The 14,195-nt window shown below is 36.1% G+C and overlaps 3 protein-coding genes across 4 annotated transcripts; 2 read left to right on the top strand and 1 right to left on the bottom strand.

The window, feature by feature from the left end:
• Positions 1 to 5: 5 nt before the first annotated feature.
• Positions 6 to 585, bottom strand: LOC108455233 (uncharacterized; the record flags this gene model as incomplete). Its single annotated transcript, XM_017753818.2, has 2 exons — positions 228 to 585; positions 6 to 142 (listed from the first exon to the last, which is right to left on the bottom strand). Coding segments are annotated over exons 1-2 (387 nt in total), but the record flags the coding sequence as incomplete, so codon positions are not given.
• A 1,041-nt stretch (positions 586 to 1,626) lies between these two features.
• Positions 1,627 to 2,975, top strand: LOC108455232 (mavicyanin-like). The gene is made up of 2 exons (XM_017753817.2): positions 1,627 to 1,845; positions 2,459 to 2,975. The coding sequence occupies exons 1-2, from the start codon at positions 1,632 to 1,634 to the stop codon at positions 2,854 to 2,856; spliced, it is 612 nt and encodes a 203-aa protein (XP_017609306.2). The 5' UTR covers positions 1,627 to 1,631; the 3' UTR covers positions 2,857 to 2,975.
• A 704-nt stretch (positions 2,976 to 3,679) lies between these two features.
• Positions 3,680 to 14,056, top strand: LOC108457123 (peptide methionine sulfoxide reductase). 2 transcript variants are annotated; one of them, XM_053019030.1, is made up of 2 exons: positions 3,680 to 4,279; positions 13,586 to 14,056. In XM_053019030.1, the coding sequence occupies exons 1-2, from the start codon at positions 3,873 to 3,875 to the stop codon at positions 13,884 to 13,886; spliced, it is 708 nt and encodes a 235-aa protein (XP_052874990.1). In that variant the 5' UTR covers positions 3,680 to 3,872; the 3' UTR covers positions 13,887 to 14,056. The 2 variants fall into 2 exon arrangements, with proteins under 2 accessions (XP_052874990.1, XP_017611471.1); XM_017755982.2 differs by having other exon boundaries at positions 3,682 to 4,235.
• The last annotated feature ends 139 nt before the right edge of the window (positions 14,057 to 14,195 follow it).

The raw sequence follows: 14,195 nt of genomic DNA, 5'->3' as shown, positions 1-14,195 counted from the left end.
TTAGTGGAGTCGACGTCTCCCACTTCCGCAATTGGCAAAAACCCTGTTTGAGTTCCGTCACTATCATTGTCTATGTCTCCATCTATAGTCAAGCCGTCGATTCTGGCTGCTACCGTCTCCACTTTCGTTCCCACTTCCACATCTGCATTAGTCGTTTCAAAACATTAATTGTACTTATACTCCAAGAATATATGTATATATATATATATTCCCAGCCCAAAGGATACCTGGCTTGGAAAAGAACCAGAGGATCAAGGCACAAACAAGCAGCACCAAAGGAATTATATGTACAGCATTCTCTGCAAACTTAGCCCTTGACTTCTCTTTCTTATTAGCCATCTCTACACTGGGATCATATACGGGCAGTTCGTTACTGTCGTCCACCGATGATGACATTCTCAGCCCCGTAATACTCCCCGCCTTCGGGGATGAATAATACCCATCCGTAACTCTGCTCCAGCTTGATGATCTATACATTATGTTTTTTTTTTCTTCTGCTATCAAATTAATTAATAAAACAATGTTTATGTATGTAATTTATTTTTCTAAGAGAACAAGGGTTTGGTAGATAGCCGGATTCTAATTGTGGATAATAATAAAACTTTGTCATTGTTATTAGATTTAAGATCCGATTATTTTGGCTTATTCCTTGCTAGCAATTTTAGACTTTGTCAACCTTTTCTTTCTTTCTTTTTCTTTTTTATCTGTAAGAGTTTCTTTGTTAGCTTTTAATATATACGTTTAATCAATTAAAATTGAAATGAATTTCTATTAGAGATAAAATAAACCATCTTTAATAATATAAATAAATAGATAGACTATCTATGATCTATGTATGATGATAGCTAGCTATAGTCAAGTTATGAGAGGATTAGTTTTTTTTTAATCTTATTAGATATTAATAGTGCTTATATATTTTTTAAGTATGTGTGTATCACTATTATAACATTTATCTTATGTTACTAGTTTGTATATTTTACGCGTGTATAGAGCGGAGGAAATTAGCAAGTCAAATAAATGGCATCCAAAATGAAAAGGAAAACGCTTTGCTATGCCTTACGGGCTGATAGCTTGTAACGCTAAGAGGAGTGGGTGAGGGTGAAGTTTGTTGGTGAGGCAGATAAACGCACCTCAGCTCCAATACCCTTCCTGTTGACATGCAAGAAAGATGAGGCAATTGAATTGCTTGTATGACCTTATAACTCTTTATGGTATAGAACTCCATGCTCCAAGCTGCAACAGGAAAAAAAGAAAAACCTTGGTGTTAACCAAATGATTCAGCCTCACAACTCAAATCATCACAACAAATTTAGGATTTGAGCTTAATCAATGTAATTGCTACAAGAGCTAGTGGTTTAATAGTAGAGCAACCATATTCAATAAAATTCAAAGGGAATTTGTTCAACTGAAATTCACCACCATTTGTCCTATTTAATGTAACCCCCACCAAATTTCAACCACTTGTTAAAAAACAATGGAAATGGAAAGTTCCAAAACAACCACATATGTTACTTCTTCACTCAATGTTCATCAATAAATTAATCCATTTAATATACTATGACCCAACAAACATGGTCATATGCAGCTATAAAGTTAGGTCATCTAATCATAAGCAATCTTGAGGTATATATATGATGCGCAATTTTTTCATCTCAAAAGTACAAGTTAATCTCCCATTAATCGTCATGACTAAGCTTATTCTGCTTTGTTTTCTATCTATTTTCTGCTTTGCGTTAACAAGTCATGCCGCTACATACGTGGTTGGGGACACATCCGGTTGGGACATAAGTTCTGATATCGATTCATGGGCTAGTAGCAAAACATTTAATGTTGGTGATGTTCTATGTAAGTGGTTTCTTTCTGCAATTCTTCTTTTCATTCTTTTGCCTCCTATAATAATTTTTTTTAACGAATGCCTACTATAAGATTTAAGTATGAGGGTTAAGAATTTTGGTGTATATTTAATACTAGATTTGTTTAAGAGTCTAGCTATTCACTCAAATTTAAAGGTTAATCCAATATTTGAGAGAATTTGAATAAAAAAATTCGATTTGAAAAACTTGTTTAGACAAAATAATATATTAAATATTTTTATTTGTATATATTATATAATTTATATCTTATGTAAATTAAATATATAGTACTATAATTTAAATAATGAGAAATATTTTTTAATAAAATAATATCTATAAGATTATTGAATATTATATGAGAATAACATATTTTTATAATAATGATTTTTTAAATGCTCAAGGTTAATCAAACTTATGTTTTCATTTATAAATAAGAATGAGTTTTAATTAGAAAAATAAGAAATAATTTGAAATTTTTAAAACTTATATTTTAGTCCTAACAAGTTTTGACAATTATTAACGATATACATAAAATCCGACTAAAGCTAAACTCATAGACATTTCTATTTGACACAAATTTTTTTATTTATTTGTGTTACTTGTAGTGTTCCAGTACTCATCATCTCACAGTGTAAATGAGGTGAGAAAAGAAAGTTTTGAAACATGCAGCACGACAAATATATTGAGAAAGTTTTCCAATGGAAATACGACAGTTATATTGTCAAATAGTGGTATCAGATATTTTGTTTGTGGCAACAAGTTGCATTGTCTAGGAGGCATGAAGCTTAAAGTAGATGTAGATGAGAAATCAACTAGTGTTGGTGCTCCTCAAGCACAGTCTGAAGGAGCTGCTACGCTCCCGCAGCCTTCCTCTAAAAGCAACAATCCTTCAACTGTTATTCCAACTTCAACTGGGTATATGAATGGTGGATTTCAATCTCAGCTAATAGCCTCCATGTGTTTGACTGCTGCAATGCTACTTGAAATTAATGTTGGTATATAGCTCAGCATGCACCATTACTCCTTGCAGTGGCGGAGCTATTAAGAGACTCAAGGGGTTATGGCTCTTACTAAAATGGTAGATTTTTAATTTAAATTTTTTATAATTTATAAAGTTTTAAATTAATATTAGTAAAATTATACTTTAACTTCAAAAATAATAAAATTTGATTTAATTTTTAAAAATTATAAATATATAAATTATTAAATTAATAAAATTATATTTTTATTATCGTAAAAATATAAATTTAATTTCAGCCCAAAAAGATTTTCCTGCTCTTCCACCGACTTTAAGCATCGCACAGTTTTAAGCAAAATTATGTGGATTTTTTATATTGTGATATATACCCTTGTTATGCATGCCAAATACAGCTTCCTTTCCTTAGGTTGCTGGTGGGAGTCGTGATTTCTAATTAAAAGAGAATTTTTAACAGTTTCAAAAGAGAGTTGAAATTTTCAAAAAAAAAAAAAAAGTTACGCGAATTGTGTGATTCTATAAATATTGCGCCACAAGAGATTGGCCAGTTTGCTTAATAAGATTTGGTTTTAGCATTATCGTAATTAAGTTTCTTTCGTGACTCTATCTTTTTATGTATTCTCGAATTTATCCTATGTATTAACGTTTTTTATAATAAACAAGAAAGCTAAGATAATCATCCCAACTTTTTTTCTTTTACTAGTCAAAACAATTGTGCTAGTCCAGAATAGCTCTAATTACACCATTTGGAAAAAGATGACTGATTTAGTTATTAAAATTATAAAATAAATAATTAATTACGAATCCCCATTTTGTCACCATAGTATGGTTTTCTTTTAAATAAAAGAAAAGTGCAAAATAAGAAAGAATCCAAAAATAGCAAAACAAAGTTGCTGTTGTTGAATTCAATACTCAACTCTTAACTCAAATAAACCCGTAACTTCAATGCTAATTGCTTTGAGGCCTAACGCTCGCCAATTCTTCTTCCCTTCTCTCTAAACTTTTTTTCTTCTTTCTCTCCAACTTTCCTTTGCTGACCCGCCATGAACATCCTCAAAAACCTCGGCTTTGGGGCCAACAACAAGCCAACCGCTTCAATGGAGAATTGCGCCATCGCTCAGGGTCCTGAAGACGACGTCCCGCCTTCTGGTCAACAGTTTGCTCAGTTCGGTGCGGGCTGCTTTTGGGGCGTTGAACTGGCTTTCCAGAGAGTTTCGGGGATCACCAAAACTGAAGTTGGGTATTCCCAAGGATTCATGCATAATCCGAGTTATGAAGACGTGTGTTCGGGGACTACCAACCACAGTGAAGTCGTGAGGGTTCAGTATGACCGTAATGAGTGTAGCTATGACACTTTGCTTCATGTCTTTTGGGCTCGCCATGATCCTACTACCCTCAACCGCCAGGTGGGCTTCTATGAAAATTTATGGCTTTTAAGGGTTGTTTTGAGGTGGGTTTGCATGATAAGGCTTCTTTTTCATCATCCATTCATTTAGCTCGTTAAAATTTTTATTTTAGTGGTGTTTTATGTGGGTGGATCCATCTGTAATCTTGGGATTTTTTGGAGGTGGATTTTGTGCTTGACCATCGCAATTGTGAATTATCTTAATTTTCAGGTATTTTAGGGGTTCTGTCATCTAAGACTAAGTGGGGAGAAAAAAATTGGGGGGTGGGGTGGGGATGCTGCTGGTTTGTGTGTTACTGATTTCCTTACCTAAGCGAATTTGATTGTCAAAGTTCCCATCTAGTTTATGCGATTTTGAGGAGTTGTCTTCCTTGCTTTAGCGTCTTGTCTTGTAATATGTCTTTGTTTTGCTCATCCTTTTGAAAGGGGAATGAGTAGTGTAACATCTCACCCTGCAAAAGTGTTTTTTTTTTTTATTTAATTGATAGTTGGGTATTATAAGTTGTGCATGCTACTTCAGTGGTGGTCAACATTTCTGAAGTTACAAGTATTTTCTTTAAACCAGTGAAATTTGGAGTTATTGAAATGTGTCAGGGCGTAACAATGAAATAGAGATGTTGTGGAATTCTTGTCATGATATATTGTTTCTTTTTTCTGGCATGTTGCTAGATATGAGGGTTATTTGATTGCAGCTCATGATCAATATGATCTTTTGTTGGATAACTTGAGATTTGTTTTCTTGTAATTTCAACTCCACTCGATCTGGGGTCTACTGCTCGTTTTCCTTAATAGATAATATTGGATTCTCCAAGAATAGGCTAAGCAGGTGTGTTTGGTGAAGTAGAAAGTGAAAGAAAATAGAAACCAAGAAAATTGGAGAATGATGAGGTCTGATATTTGAGATTCCTTGCTTTCTGTGATACAGCTCATTGATATTTATACAGACAAGTTGAGAATAACTATTTCTATTAAGCTGACTTCAGCTAAACCATCAAATCAACTAACTATTAACTTCTCCACTACTAATTCTTAGCTAACTCAACTGACATAACTAACATGCCAACTGCTTATAGTCTAACATTCCCCCATCACCTAAAAAAAATCCGACAGAAACCAAATCAATTGCCACTTGCTTCTCTGTCAATTTCTTCTAAGGAGCAGACTCCAAGTTTCTTGCTAAGTAAGCAAACGCTCCAACTGCTAGGGGTTTTGTAAGAATATAAGCTACCTGTTCTTCACCTTCACCTGGTACATAGTTCATTTCAGGCTTCCCCTCAGCAACTCTTTCATGAACAAAATACACCTGTAACTCCTCATGCTTTGATCTATGCTTTGATCTAGCATGGAGACTAGGATTCCATTTCCTTGACTTGGCAACAAGCTCATATAGCGAGGATGGAATCCAAAAAAGTTCAGAAAAAGACATTGGCAACACTCCTATATTCAGCCTCTGAAGTTGAGAGAGCTACCAATGGTGGTTTCTTGGAGCTCCAGGATATAGGATTTGCTCCCAAAAACAAGACCCAGCCTGATGTAGACCTTAGACCTTCAAGACTGCCTCCCAATCTGCATCAGGGTATGTTTGCACTCTTAGCCGCTCAGCTGGTTGAGATAAAACCCCATGATCAATTGTACCTTGCAGGTAGTGTGGAACTCTTTTAACAGCAACCCAATGAGACTTTTCTAGGGTGACTTAGATACTGACTCACATTAATAACAGCAAAAGTGATGTCAGGTCGAGTTGAGCACAAATACTGAAGCTTTCCCACAATGCTTTGATAAAATGATGGATCTTCCAGTAATTCTCCACTCTCAGCAACAAGTTTAGTTGTGCTCACCATAGGAGTAGGTTGAGGCCTATAGTTCTCTATTCCTGCAATCTTAAGTAGTTCGCAATGCTTTCCCATCAACTACTTGTGCTTCCACTCCAAGGTAGTAGTTTAGATCTCCAAGGTCTTTCAGTAGCTGCATAACTATCTAGTCAACATCACTTTGAGCATCACCTGTGAGCACAATATCATCTACATAGCACAGCAAAAACACCCTTCTTTGGTTATCACCTTTGATAAACAAATCAACATCAGTTTGGGGTGAATGAAAACCAAGCTGCTGAGTTCATCAAACCAGGCCCTGGGAGGCTAGGAGCTTGTTTGAGCCCTTATAGGGTCTTGTGTAACCTGCAACTTCTCTCATGTGGAACTTACTTGCTCAAACCCAGGGGGATGAGCCATGTAGACTTCTTCTTTAAGTGTGCCATTCAAGAAGGCGATGTTAATATCTAGCTGCCTTAACCTTCACTTGAATGTCATAACAAGAGTTAAAACAACTTGCACTGTGTAATCCTTAACAACAGGACTGAAGTTCTCTTTATATCACAACCTGCTGTTTGGGAATACCCCTTTGCCACTTATTGTGCCTTATAATGAGCTATGTTTCCACTTGGATTCTTCTTTAGTTTGAACAACCATTTGCAACCCACTGCTTAATTCCCTTCAGGTAATGGTTGAATAGTCCATGTTTGTTGCTGTGTAAAGCTACCATTTCTTGTTCCACTGCAGCTTTCCACTGTGAATGTTGCATTGCTTCTTCGACAGATGTTGGTTCTTGATAAGTGTGGTCCACATGATAAACTTTTGGTTTGAATACTCCTGCCTTTGATCGAGTAATCATTGAATATTGATTACTCACATGACCGGGACTAGGAACAGCATCATGCAAAAATGATGCACCAGTAGGAATGTCCTCAACCTGTGGAGGAATGTCATTTTGTATTGAAGCTTTAACTTGCGAGGAAGCTAATGTCTCATGTGTAGGATCATCATACACAAGATTCTTAGCTTGTAGAGAGACTTAGGGAGAAAAAAAACTTGCTTCCTGTGATGTTGCTTGTAAAGCTGAAGATGCTGTTGATTGAAAAACAGTAGGAGCAACAACAATAATTTCTGGAAATACATAGCCTGAATCAGTCGATGAAGTTTGAACTATAGATTTTCCCCCTTTTTGCTTATAAGGAAAATGTCCATCAAACAAAACATGCCAAGAGGTGAACAATCTTCCATTGGCATCCGAACATCTATAGCCCTCATGAATGGTAATGTGGTTTAGGGGAGAAAATAACAGCAATTAAAGAATTAAGGCTGCACAAACAAATAGGAAAGCAGATGGAATTCTAGAAAACTTAGGCTTATGGAAAATCTCTAGTTGATTCAAAGAAAATAATAAGAATAACACTAATAACAGGAAAACCTACAACTTATTTGTATAGGTTATAGGCTTCTTTCTTGCAAGTAAAGTTCCTAGGCTTTCTTACTAGTAAAGTTTTATTCCTAGCCCTAGCTTTAAACTCTAAAGATAACTAATAACTCTAGCTGCCTATAATATATCTAGTGGTTAAAATAAATATTATGAAAGAAAACTGAAATAATACAATATTATAATATAAATGAAAGCTCTTGGATCATTCTCCCCGGCTTGGAAAATCGACTTCGGTAAGAAACACTTCCACCACTCCAGTTTCTAGTTCAAGAATTCCATTGGCTGATTCAACAGTAAGATCTTTCAAAGAGCGTACTTCTCCCCAAGGGATATCTACTTCCATATCATGAACGTTGATATCATTACCTTCCTTAACTTTAACCACAGGTTTCTTACATGGCACCTCATCTTGTGGAACACACTGTATATTAATATATTCAACAGTAATAGGGAGGACATGTTCTTGCACAGGGATGGCGTCAAGGGTGGTAGGCAGGGGGGCCCCCTCCCCCCCAAAATGAAATTGTAAATTATCAATTTAGTCCCTTGAAATTTTTAAATTTATAAGTTAGTTTAATGGTAAAAATACACTTTGGCCTCCCCAAAGATGGAAAAAATTCAATTTAATCCCTTCAAAATTCTAAACTAATAAGCTTGTACAAAGAAAAAATTGTAATTTGACCCCTTTAAAGTTTTATAATTTAATTTTGGCCCCTCCAAAGATAAACTTTTGGCTTCGCCCCTTTCTTGCATACAGTTCCTCTTAGCTTCACTGTCACCGGATTCCAGGTTGCAATTGTCAATCAAAGCCCTTTCTAAAGGAAGGGTCTCATAGACTAGAGTTGTGTCTTCTGCCAAAGAACTAGCTCCAACATTGTTTGTGTTTTCTGAAGCTTTGGCACCTTTTGAAAATAGGCTGCTATAAAACACCTCATAACTATATAAATCAGGGCTAACTTGTCAAAGGGTACGCCACTAAAACAAGCAGCAAATAGATCAGAAACCAATGTTGCCGCAGGAATATCATTAAGAGAAACACTTCTATTACCCACTTCAATTCCATAACCTTTATCAGTCTTACCAAGACTTGCTTCTTTGATTTCAAATCATTAATAAAAAGTCTCCACCATACCTGCAACAAATAGGACCACTATAGAATTATTACCAATAGTTTCAGCTTTTGGATATTCTTTAAACCAGACCCTAAGTTGGTTTTATCACTCTCAGCAATTTGAGGTAGTTCCATTGGACTGGTATAGTCAGGTTGAACCTAGAATCTGTTTGATCACCACCATAAGCAAGAGTTCCTTGAGAAACATCTTTATTGTCATTAGTATTCTGAGGACATGTACTATCAAGCTCCATTTAACTCTTTGTAATTAAAATTTCATTTGAAACCTGTTTTGGACTTGCAACATTCTCTAAGCCAATATCGGTTTTGTATTCATGTTTCAAAGAATTAGCTCTCTGAACAAAGGCTGTAACCACAAGAGATCTGTTGCTTTCCACACTATTTTCACGTTCCTGTGCGCCAGCTTCAGTAATATATACCTTTTTTTTCTATCTTCTTTTGGAACAGCACAAGCTACAGCCTGTTTTCCGTGAGCTGGTGTGCTGACAGCTGATTCTCCATCTAAATTGTTCTTGTTTACCTCAACCAATGTCTTGTTTGACATATAAGCAGCAGGAGTATTCCTGCTCTCGCATCCTGCATGTTTGCCATCTTTAGTTTCTGTCGAGCAAGTCCCAAAGAAATTTACGGCATTGAAAGTAGTTGTTACAATAATTGAATGTTGTTTTGCAATGTCTACTCGTATACCCACCACACTCATTATCTGCATATATGCGCTTGGCATTTCTAACAACTCATAAAGGCCATCTATAGTCTTAAAAGTTGTTTCAGAGAAAAAACAAACTAGTCCAAGATGTTCAATCAAATAATTTTTGTTCTGATGCCAAGGAAAACAGTCATGTGAAATTATCAACAAAAGTCCTCATTCGTACCTATTTCATGAATTTCATCCACTAGCAACTGACTTTCTATGGAAACCACTAGAACTCGATTTTCTGCAACAACTTCCATGTTTTTTTGCAGGTAGTTTTTCTTCAAAAGACTGCATCACCTTTACACTATGACTTACCTTCAAACTTTCTAGCTTTTTTTTTTCTGAGGGAAAAAAAAAAACACTTTCCAGTTTTTTCTTGAGTTCAGCATTGAATTCTCCCTCAGCAGAATCTGTTTCGTTGTAGAAACTGAAACTCTTTTTACTTCAGAACTATCACTTGCCTTTGTTTCCCATAAGATATCTAAGAGATTTTCGACTTGCCTCCAATCCTCCCCTTTTTCTAAAGATGTGTTTATCATTGTATGAGCAATCAATGACTCTTCATTAACTGTATAAACATCAGTTGCTTCACTTTCTTTTAGGATATTCATCATAGATAGGTTTCAACGTATCATAATCTTGCTTTTCCACATGCATCTTTCTGTAAAAGTTAGTAACTTCTACATTAATACCCTCATTTAATTCAAGGGCATGCACCAACCGCTCTTTCAATCCACCTCGTACCGTACAATCTGCTGGTCCAACATCCAAGGGGTTTTCTTCCTGACCAAGATCAGATTTATTAGTGAGACTACCTTCCAGTATATCTAATTGTGCGCACCTTCACTCCATCTGGGCTGGCACTCATTCTTGTTGCCGTGAAGTGTAAATGGCATGCTTCAATTCTTCAGTTGCACGTCATAGCATAGCCAATTTTGTTTCTTGACACTGATTTTGTCTTCCTCAACTACTAACGTGTCCAACCATGGCTTAATAGGAAACCCTAATATAAACACTCGGATCTAATTAGGCTTTGCTTACCAAAATTGATGTGGTTCGAGGGAGAAAACAACAACATTTAAGGCTGAACAAACTGTAGGAAATCAATCTAGGCATGTGATTAGTTGTATCACGCTGTGTAGTTGATTCTTAGGAGATCAGTTACCTAAAATATTGATATTCTATATTAGTTAAGATTTTGTAATATTAATCCTAATTATAGGAGCCTATCGAGGCCATATGTACAGGATATTATGTCTATATATTGGCATTCAGCTTCACGTAAATAATAATAAGCATTTTTCACAATTCTCACAAAACTTCACAAACGAATAGGAAAGATGGAACTCTAGAAAACTTAGGGCTATAGAAAATATCTAATTTTTCTATTAATTCAAATAAAATAATAAGAATAATGATAATGGTTGTACAACTACAAGCTACAACTTATCTTTATAAGTTTTCTTTCTTGCAAGTAAAGTTACTAGTCTTTCTTGTAAACAAAGTTTTATTCCTAGCCCTAGGCTCTAGCTTTATACCCTAAAAATAACTAATAACCCTAGCTATCTATAATATATCTAGTACTTAGAATAAATATTATGAAATAAAACTGAAGTTATACAATATTATAATATATATAAAAGCTCCTGCATCAAATGGGGCTATAACCTAGGAATATATAGGGTGATGATCTGTATAGGAGCTTGTGTCTATTGAAGGGATGCTGATATGGAAAATAGAGGCTCCCAAAAATCCTGAGGTGAGCATAATCAGGCTTAGAATTATACAGCTTTTCATGTGGTGTGGGACCATCTAGAGCTTTAGTAGGCAATCGGTTGATGAGAAGAGAAGTCTGTGCTAAGTGTGTAAGGCCAACTTCAACAATTTGCTGCTGCTTACGTTCTACAGCTCCATTTTGTTCAGAGGAATATGGGCAGGTTACTTGATGTTTAATTCCAAAAGAAGCCAAGACACTAGTTAAACCTCTAAACTCACCACCCCAATCTGACTGCAGCTCAAGGATTTAAGTGCCAAAATGAAGTTCAGCTGCTTGTTTAAAGTGAAGAAATGCTGCGTTAGCTCCAGGTTTTTGCTTCTACATATAAATCCTAGTTGGAGTGGGGCACTATACATTGTAGATGAATGACCAAGGGCAATTTATGACTTTTTCCTATATAACAAGCTATGCACGATGACTGATGTATTCTTAGATCTAGGTAGGACTAGATTTCAAGACTGAAAAGTTTTCATCATAACATCATGAGATGGATGCCCAAGCTGAAAGTGCTACATCTCACAGGACCCTTCAACTGATTGTGATTTATTCTCAGTGAAAGAACTTGACAGAAAATAGCTCACATCATCTCCTTTCGGCTGGTAAAGACCATCTCGTTGGACTCCTTGCATCACTACCTCCTTAGAGATTGAGTCCTTCACATAGCAGTGAGTAGAATGAAATTCAAAAAACACACTGTTATCTTTCGCAAGTTGGGAAAAAGATTGCAAATTCTTTGTGATTGCAAGTGTGTACAATATATGATTTAGTTGCAGCTGTTTGTTCTTAGACATAAAAAAGTTATGCCCATTTTGAGATATATATATATAAACCAGAGTCATCACCAACTACTACTTTGTTTGTACAATATGGAGTGGAATGTTGCAACTTTGTCAAATCATTGGTCAGATGGTTAGATGCACCAGAATTGGGGTTCCAGGCACCATCTCTCACAACTGAAGGAGTAGCAATTAATCCATCATGGTTGTTGTAGAAGCATCAAACTTGACTAGTGCACTAGAATTAGATCCCAGGACTAGATATTGTTCATCTCTCACACTGCCATTTAGAACACAAGAATTGGAAGTCATATTCATGTGACTATCACCATTGTTGGGAGGACATGCATTAGAAACAAAACCTGCAGCACCACCAAGTGAAGGATCAAACTTTTAGCAACAATTTTGAGCCAAATGTCCCATCTTTGCACATAGCTGAAATTGGGGCCTTCCATTAAAATTGAACCTTCCTCTTGTTCTTCCTGTAGAGAGAATGGTGTTCTTGGTCAATATTGATAGGGCACACCTGTGTACGGCAATTGAGGACCTCTGTTGACCACCATTACCAATTTAAGTTGGAATCTGATGCACCATATTCGCACTAAATTATGTAGACATGTGAGATGAAAATTTTCTATTTTCCATATCCAGCAAAATCGAAGACATGGCCTCAGCATCATATGATTGTCTGCTTGTGGTGATTATAGCTACAACAGATTCATGAAGCCATTTAAAATGGATGAAATCTGCTCAGTTTCTGTAATCTTTTCTCCACAAACATCAAGATTATCACAAATGATCTTGATATTCCTGAGATAATCACGCATACATTGCTCTCTTTTTCTTTGAGCATGTAGCGGACATATGAGATTGATGATTTTTGTGTAGGATTTTGATGAAAACAGTTGAAGAATTGTAGACCAGATATCAGAAGATGTTTCACAAGCTACTAGAGTATATCAGAACTTACTACAGGTGGAAACCATGAAGCAAGATCGCTATCTTGCTGATTGTAGGTGACTCAATCTCATTCTTGACACGCTCACTGGATGCACTGAGTGTGAACTCTGGAGGAATTGTCTTTGTGCCATCAATATAGTTTTCAAGTCCATAACTGTTTTCTGTTAGGTACACTTGTTTTTTCATAAAGGAAAGTTAATCTCTCCAAGTTGAATGTTCACCCTTTTAATGGTGAAGCTGCCCTCCAATTCTGTTGCATCTTGTCTGACCATGGCTGCATTGATGAGCGGGATCTGCATGCAAAAGAGCTATTTTTGCTAGAAAACAAGCTCTGATATCATGTTGGATTCTTCCAGAATAGGTTAAGCAGGTGTGTTTTGTGAAGTAGAAAGTAAAAGAAAATAGAAACCAAGAAAATCGGAGAATGATGAGAACTGATATTTGACATCCCTTGCTTTCTGTGATACAACTCATTGATATTTATACACGCACAAGTTGAGAATAACTATTTCTGTTAAGCCGACACCAGCTAACCCAGCTAACCAACTGCTTATAGACTAACACAGCTCATGATCAATATGATCATTTGTTGGATAACTTGAACTCCACTCGCTCTGGGGTCTACTGCTCGTTTACCTTAATGCTAATCGTGTTGTTAATATATCATGAGAAAGCTTGTCCTGGGCGATCAATCAATTTGATTCAACATAGTCTTGATTAGTTTTGGCATTGTGATAGGTTGTGAATCCTTTGGCAGGGCAATGATGTGGGGACACAGTACAGATCTGGGATTTACTTTTACAGCCCAGAGCAGGAGAAGGCAGCAGTGGAATCCATGGAAAAACAGCAGAAACTCCTCAACAGAAAGATTGTTACTGAAATTCTGCCGGCCAGGAAATTTTATAGAGCAGAGGAATATCACCAGCAGTACCTTGCAAAGGGAGGTCGTTTTGGTTGTAAACAATCTGCTGAGAAAGGATGCAATGATCCTATCCGATGCTATGGCTAAGTTGCCACTTTTTCTGTATGCACTTCTGCTTTTGTCTATGGAATTTTAATGCCTTGTGTTATCTATGTAGTTACTGAAGGTGGTGGACTTGTAATTATTCATAATTCCAAGGCAGACCGATATCTATGTTTTGTATATCTACAGTGATAGGTTAGGACATGATGTTTGAACTTTCAAATATGGCGATCATGTATTATATAGAAATATTACATGCCTTTATGGGGGAGGATGTTTCCTTTTCTTCCATTTTTTTTTCTTGTATAATATAGAACCAACGAGTCACTTAAAGGCTAGAGACAATAAATAGGATGATTACTGCATTTCCATCAAAAAGTCACAAACCTTTGCTTGGACGGCC

This window comes from Gossypium arboreum, chromosome 9 (genome assembly GCF_025698485.1).
Source record: "Gossypium arboreum isolate Shixiya-1 chromosome 9, ASM2569848v2, whole genome shotgun sequence".
In the NCBI taxonomy this organism is placed as follows: Eukaryota; Viridiplantae; Streptophyta; class Magnoliopsida; order Malvales; family Malvaceae; genus Gossypium; species Gossypium arboreum.
Note: the sequence above shows the minus strand (reverse complement) of the source record. Positions and strands in the feature narration are given on the sequence as shown.